Source organism: Delphinus delphis, chromosome 16, assembly GCF_949987515.2.
Source record: "Delphinus delphis chromosome 16, mDelDel1.2, whole genome shotgun sequence".
In the NCBI taxonomy this organism is placed as follows: Eukaryota; Metazoa; Chordata; class Mammalia; order Artiodactyla; family Delphinidae; genus Delphinus; species Delphinus delphis.
Window position 1 is genome coordinate 57,871,975 of NC_082698.1, and position 7,869 is coordinate 57,879,843.

Here is a 7,869-nt window from a genome sequence, read left to right on the forward strand (position 1 = left end):
GACAAACTCGAGGGGTACAAGGACCAGAGAGGGGCCCTGAGGCCGGGGGCTTGGCTGTTAGTGTTCCCTGCAACCCTGGTGATGCCCAGCTGGGTCCACTTGGGGAGGGGGCAGCCTGACCTCCACGGAGCCAGGGTTGGCCTTCCCCCGACGCCGTGCAACCCCATGAATCGTTAAGGGGCCCTGGCTGACCGTGTGCTAGGCACGGTTCCGAGAGCTTCCCTTCTGAGTAGCAGCTTATGTACTTACTCCTCAGAACTGCGGCAGCCCTGGGCGGGGTGTACCTTGTCGACGTCGCTTCAGATGAGGAAACTGAGACACAAGGCCGTGGAGTGCTTTGCCCGACATCACACAGCCCAGACCGCAGTGAGGCCAGTGCGTCTCAGGGCCTGACGGCAGAGCCACTGAGCTTGGGTGTCCCTCCCGTGGGGTGAGCTGGGGGCGGGGGCACGCCTCTCTCTCTCGCTTCCCCCCGCTGCCTGAACTCCCACCTGGGCCTGGGGGCGGCCTCTCCAGGTCCCGGTGCCTGGGAAGCCGGGCTGGGGCCGCGCGGGGGGTAGCTGCGTTAGTCCTCTTCAGCCTGACTCCAGGGCACGCACGTGGTGCTTGACTTTTCGCTTCAGGTGAGCCTTGATGGTTCTGGGCCTACCACTTGCGCAGTAAACAGGGGATCAAGTCTCATCACAGCCTGGCATGGCCACCAGGTATCAACAGGCTGGAGAGAGACCATACTCCCCCTCCCAAAAGCCTTGCCTGTACTTCACCCATGAGCAAAGGCGCCCCATCACTCAGAGGAGGATGCTCAGACTCATTAGCGCCCTGACCCATTTGCCACAAGTACAAAAACCCTTGGTCCCTGCCAAACTGCTTTACCCCGCTCCCTTACTCTCCCTTAGCTAAGTGCTAAGCTCAGCACTTAGCTCCCAACACAGCTGGGAATTCCCCACCCGCCCCCGCCGCTCCTGTCCCCCTACATGACATGCTCTCCGAGTCCACGTCCATGTGTTAAGGACTCATGTTATCCCCTTTAACCAACAAGCAGGGAGGCGCCGATGTTATCCCCATTCTGCAGATGAGGAAGCTGAAGCCTGGGTACGTGAGCCCCCAAGGCCGGTGAGGGCTCTTCCACAACTTCCCACTGCTCTGGGGTTCACGTGGGGAGGGAGGTCTAGGCCCAGGCCCGCCCTCAGGAACGTATACCTTGTGACTAAGATACAATGACCTATCTAGTGGCCTGGGTGTGGATGCTTGGCTGCCTGGGTTGAGGCCCAGTCATACCACTTACTAGCTTGGTATCATGTGACTAAACTCTCTGACCCTCATTTTTCTCATCTGTAAAGTGGGGGCAGCTATTCCCTATCGAGGAGGTTTTGAGAGTAGATAATCACCAGGCACACGTTAAGAGTCACCGAGTATACTGGTCATTTCGCTGGGTCCTGCCAGGGCCTGGGTTTCTCAGTGAGCTTTTGTGGCATCTTTAAGAGGTGGGAGCATGGCCTACAGCCTTCCCAAGGTCCAGAGCCTGCCCCGTGCAGCACTGAGACACCGGCCTAGTGAGTAACAGTGGTGGGGACAGGAAGTGAGAGGTGGTGAGACCATGGTGAGGGCTGCACCCCGCCAGTCTACCCCCCCATCTTTCTCCCACACAAGGAAGCCTAATGTTCTGAGGTGACACAGAGTGGGCAGTGATTCTCAAAAGAGCGGGGCTAAAAGGCCATCTGTTCCTGAATTCATGAGCTGTGTAATTGCCTGCAGTGTTTCCACCACAGCTGGCCTGGTCAGACATCATGGCCTCTTGTCTCCTGACCCAGAGCTTCCTCAGCCCCACTGGGCCGACCACAGAGATCAAGTCCATCCCGGCCGGCCGCCTTGTCTAAGAAGGAAGCCACATATGAGCATTCAGCCCCCTCACAGTTTCCAGGAGGCCCAACTCTGCCAGACTGAGATTGGAAAAATCAATTAGGCGTTCATAAATTACCACCCCGAAGCATTTTGAAACCATCTGAAGAGTTAATCAAACAAGTTAATGACATCAACACCATCTTAGAAGAAATATTAAATTACCTCTTTAAATGAAGTCATTTCTGTTTTTTAAATAAAAGGGTTTTCTATTAATTCACATAATTGCCTCCTATTAACATACTTGCCAGAATCCAAAAGAAAAAAGTATCTGTTAAACTTGGATTGTGTCTGATACATTAGGAATTAAACTATAGCAACAAAAAATTCCTAGGGTTTTTACGGCCAGGTTTTAACTTTTTAAAAATCCCACAACTTTTATTTCCTAGTTGGGATCGTTTTTGTAGATTTAAGATGAGTAAGGACAAGCATGACTTGCAGTAAATTAAAAATATGTATATGTATATATGTATACTGCTGCCAAATTCTGCCCCTCCACGTACCCTGGCAGTAGGTATTACTCTCCTAATAGAGTAATTTTCCCAACCACAATAACATTTGTACCCTCCCTCTTCTTTCAAGGCACATTCCAAACCCAACTTGGGTGGTGTCATGGAAAAAATGTGGTATGCATGCAACACACACTAACTTTCCCCCATGAGCCCAACGCATTAAGGAACGTAAATATGTGATATCCACAGATACAGAATACCTTCAAAGGAAGAGGACACATTTTAAAAAGATTAGATTATAACTGCTCTACTAGACCAAAAACTTGAAGAAGGCAGAGACCTTTCTGGCCCAGCCCATCCCTGGTGCTGAAAAGAGGGATGTGAAGGCATGTGGGGGCAGGCAGGGCCAGGCCGAACATCTGAGGTGAAGTAAAAAACAACAAGGGAATTTCCTGGGTCCAGTGGTTAGGACTCTGAGCTTTCACTGCGGACAACTCGGGTTCAATCCCTGGTTGGGGAACTAAGATCCCACAGGCTGCACACGTGGCACGGTCAAACAAACAAAACAAGGCCACTTCCCATGCCCACTCATGACCCACCAGAGCACCCCTGATGCTGGCTGACTTAGCCTAAACCAAGACCAAGGTCAGGAAAGTCAAAGAGCCCCAAGGGATGGGGAGGGATGCTGCCCTCTTCATCTGAGGTCTGCCTCCAGTCAAAGGGGAAGGAATCTTCTTTCAGAGGTAGATTTACCCCAAAGCTTCAGAACCCCTTGCACCAGCCTCTTCTAAGGCCCTGCACCTGTTTGTTTTTCTTTTTCTTAAAGAAATGGTATACATTTCAGGAGCCATAAAACTTGACTTCCTTCTGGTTTCCCGGGAAGCACTGAGGGATTAGAACGACTTTGTGACACGACCTAGGCCTGGTTCTGCCACCAGAGGGCTCAAGGAGGACACAGGCCCGCCTTTGGGGAGCTCACACTGACTGGGAGGGCGCTCAGTGCCACATGTGATGTAAACAACACCTGGTTAGGCCTTGTCCTGAAGGCCTCCTTCCCGTGCCTCAGCCCGTAGGTTTAGGGTGGGCATCTGCTACATCCAGAACGGTTCTCAAATACAACTTTCACAGGCTCTTTTTCCCCCTCCATATACTCAAGTAATATATGTTCAGCACAGAGATTTATAGAGAAGATGGTTCCTTAAAAAAAAAGAATCGCATATAATTTTTCATCATTCTAAAATAAACATAGAGCCAGTGTTAATATTTTGGTGACATGTATTTTTCTATAAGAACGGAATCAGACTGTCCACGCTGCTGCATAAACTTCTGGTCTCTTCTCTCTACCAGCACAAGCCTCTTCCCCTTTGATTTCTCAAACCCACCACGAACACAGCTGTCTGTCCTAACAATTTCACTGAAGGTTTGGGGTGACAAAGAGAGGGCTGACGCTGCCGGGGGCGCCGCAAAGTTAGGCATTAGGGTCACTTTTCTCAGGAGTCCCGTGGCTGTGTGCCCTGGATGCTTCTCACCTGGCTGTCTCTGGCCCCAAGCCCTCCCTTCGCCACTCCGCAGCAGGGTCCCTCACACCCCTTCTGGGGATGTTCTAAAGGCTTGGAACGCCCCTTGGTTTCTTGCACAGAACAATTTAGCTCTCTTTGTTCACTCCATCACTTTCTGAATCACGCTTTAGGACTTACCTTTTCCCCAAGAAAAGGATCCTTAAATTGTGTTTTTTTGTTGAGCAGGAGGCCTGTTCTGTGGCTCACACTCCTGGGCATGGCTACCCGGCCAGTCTCTGCAGGCTCAAGGGGTCCACTTAGGGGTTTAAGTTGCCCACTCAAATGAATGATGCATCTCTCCACTGGGCTTCTCCCATCTTCCACCTTAGAAAGCAAAAGAATTCAGGTTGGGTTTTTGTTTGTTTGTTTTTAAAATCGCCTTTACCTCTCTTGTTACAGCTCCATTTTATTAAAGAAGAAAGCGAAGCTCAGGGAGGATAAGACGTGTAGATCTGAGTCCTCAGTGACTGCTGGGGCTCTGAGAGCAGAGAAGAGCCACAAGCCAGTGAATGTGGGGAGAGAGGGACAGAGAGGTAGAGGAGCCCCAGGAAAGAGCCAGGTCCTGGGAACACGTAAGATGGAGTGAGAAGTCACAAGCAGCTTCCAGCCCAGACTGTTCTATTTGGCCAGCATAGTTAAAAAAATATAGACATGGTTATTTATTATAAAATAGGATTATTTATTAAAAGAATCCCAAAACAGAAGACAGGAAAAAAATCTCCCTGAGTCCTGCCACTGTCCACAGTATTGATCTTTTGCTGGGTTTTTTTTTTTTCCTAGTTAAAAACAAGAACAAAAATATACAAGTTAGTTTTTTTCTTAATTGAAGTATAGTTGATTTAGAATGTTGTGTTAGTTTCAGGGGTACAGCACAGTGATTCAGTTATATACTATATATATATATATATATATATTTGTTTTTTTCTTTTTCAGATTCTTTTCCCTTATAGATTATTACAAAATATTGAGTACAGTTCCCTGTGCTATACAGTAGGTCCTTGTTGGTTATCTATTTTATATATAGTAGTGTGTATGTGTTAATCCTAAATTCTATAAGGGTTTTTTTTTTTAATATATAAAGTCAAATCATGGTGTCAAAACTATATTTTTGAATTCAGATTAAAGCCTTTCCTCACTGGGCAAGGGAAACCTTTAACCAAACACGAGCTGTACCACTGAAAAGTCTGAAATGGAGTCAGGATAGGGATCCCTATTTTGATTATTCCTGGATATATCTCCTCAAAGGCAAGGGCACTGTTTCACAGAGGAAGATGGCACTCCAGATCTTATGGGTCAAGTAACACTTGGCCCTGCATTGTCTGTTATCACAGTGTCTTTAAATGCTTTAAAATTAGCAGTATCTTAGTTTGGGTTCCCTCAAAGGTGGACGCTGAGACCAGAGTTTGGGAACAAATTGTTTGTGAGGTGTTCCAGGAAGCAGGTAACTCCATGACCAGCACAAAGACCAGAAAACAGCCTCAATCAGGGAAATACAGGGGCTTGTGTGAGGAAGCCTTTTGTGTAAGGGAGCTGTCCACTTATACCGCAGTGATCTCAGCTGAGGAATGTGACACGACAAGGATAGCCTGTTACAGCTGCCTGCTGACTTAAAATTTTAAAATCAGCAGATTTCCCACAAAACTCTGGCTTTCTGACTTTTCATAAAACCATCCGACCATCTGGGCTTGCATTCCCACATGGAATGGCAAGCTGCCACCCCCTTCCGTGGGGGCATTTGCTCTGTACTCTGCCACAGTCCCCACCACTCCCTGATGCCTCCTACCTGAGGCCAATAGTTAGGTTCTTGCTTGTTTGTTTTATTCTTTAACACCCAATGCACTTAACTCCTCTGTGTTACCTGCCTGGCCCGTCCAGGAAGGAGCCTGAGTCTGCTATCCTTTGAGGAAGAGGCAGGCTGCTGCTGCACATATAGGCCATATAGCCTTCAAGTTGGCATGTGGTTTCCTGGGACCAAACCTTTAAATATGAAGCTGTAACAGGAACCTGGAGGCCTCTCTTGACAACCTGCCCAGCTCTCATTATGACATTTAGCCTGTGATTGATATTGTATGTGTCATCAAGACCTTGGCAGTTAATCTCTAGGTCGAATCTATGGAAACCAAACAGAACAGATTTGTCTTCCCCTTCCATTTTGGCTGTGATCTGGGAAACAGACACTCCCGGCCTTTCTGAGATTCAAAGATCTGGGAGCCATGCAGAGAGGGATGCACACAAGCCGCCTTCAGGATTTGGAAAGATTACAGGTCTGTGGTTTCTGGACGGCTCTGTGCTTTGTTCTCATACCCCATCCAATCTGCATGCTGGAGGATAATAGATCCCAGAGCTCCCTCTGCGTGCCAAGCCGCTCTGGGTAGACCACACCACTTCCTCTTCTGTCTGGAAATCCAGCCGAGGCTTTCAGCACGGAGATGGGGATGGGGATGGCTCCTTCCACAGTATAATGAAGGAGGACCAGCCTCCGCAAGGGTGAGGTCAGCTTCAGTAATACAAGGAGGCGGGCAGAAGGTTCAGCATGCAGTTACTCCAGTGTCTCCCTAAAATCCCTTCTTCTGAAGCCTCCTTTGGTGGCAGGCAGGGTTCAAAATGGCCCAAACCTCTAAATTTAGGTAAATGGTGCCCAGCTTTGACTCCCTTGGAAACAAGAAGAGCTGGTGCCACAGACGGGCAGAACTCCAGACTTCTCAAAGTCAAGGCGCCTCAGGCCTGCAGCGGGGAGGGCGTGGCCACTCTCAGGAGACTGAGGTGTCTGGACTGGCTCTGCTGTAGAAGTTTCAGACCATCCCTTAAAATAACACCTCCTTTGGTGACTGGATATGCCAGCCGCCAGGCCCCAGAATGAAGTTCGGGTCTGAGCAAGTCCCTGCTGCAGAGGGCTGTCCATCCTGTACTCTGTTCCTCGCTCACCTTCCCCCGCCTCCAAATTAGCCCAAGGCTCCATCCTGCCTCATCAGCTCCAACTGAGCCCCTAGCACAGGCCCCCAGTCTTACTCGTTCACCCCGAGTCACTCCTTCCATTCATTCACTAGGCCATCCCCTCATTCACCTTCTGAGCACCTCTTATGTGTCAGATACCGAGGCTGAAAACAACATGAAAGAGCATCTTCAAGGAGCCTTGGAATAAGGCTGTCCAGCCCTTCCCTCGTCCCAGTCCCACACCCTTACTCTGGGCTAAATACCTGGGTCTGCACGTCAATGAGAAGATGGAAAGCATATTGAGCACCCTTCCTACCCTTCTCTTGACTCAACAGCTCCTTGACTCTTTTTTTTCTTTTTTTTTTGGCTGCGTTGGGTCTTAGTTGTGGCACGCAGGATCTTCATTGAGGTATGCGGGCTCTTGGTTAAGGCGCGTGGGCTTCTCTCTAGGTGTGTCTCGCAGGCTCCAGGGCGCGTGGGCTCTGTAGTTTGCGGCACGCGGGCTCTCTAGTTGAGGTGCACGAGCTTGGTAGTCATGGCGTGTGGGCTTAGTTGCCCCGCGGTATGTGGGATCTTAGTTCCCTGACCAGGGATTGAACCCGCGTCCCCCGCATTGAAAGGCAGATTCTTTACCACTGGACCACCAGGGTTATCCCAGCTCCTTGACTCTTGAACCACATTCTTGGGCAATTATTATCAAACTTTAGTGAGCAACAGACTCACTTGGGAGCTTGTTAAAATACAGACTCCTAGGCCCCACTCTGGCCTAGGGTGCAACCCAGGAGTCTGTATTTTTAGCAAGTGCCAGATGATTCTGTGGGAGGTGGTCTTTAGATCATGCTTTGGCAGACTCCAAAGAAGGGTGGCCTCTGTAGCCCATGGCCCCCCCACACCTCAACTCAGGATTCTGCAGGAGAAAGTCACAGATCCAGGCTTCCCCCCAAACACTGCTAGCCAGTGATTCTTTAATTCATCTCCTGTGAACTTGGGAGAATCAAATTTCCCAGAGCGGTGGTTTCAGCATT

The 7,869-nt window shown here is 49.4% G+C and overlaps 1 protein-coding gene across 1 annotated transcript in view; it reads right to left on the minus strand.

Annotated features, from left to right (window-relative positions):
- The window catches only part of SAMD8 (sterile alpha motif domain containing 8), a 91,918-nt gene that overhangs the window by 81,911 nt on the left and 2,138 nt on the right, over positions 1-7,869 (minus strand). The window contains exon 2 of the mRNA XM_060034746.1: positions 4,049-4,234. Within this exon, the coding sequence (XP_059890729.1) occupies positions 4,049-4,129 (81 nt within the window). The 5' untranslated portion in view covers positions 4,130-4,234. The remainder of the gene's footprint in view (positions 1-4,048; positions 4,235-7,869) is intronic.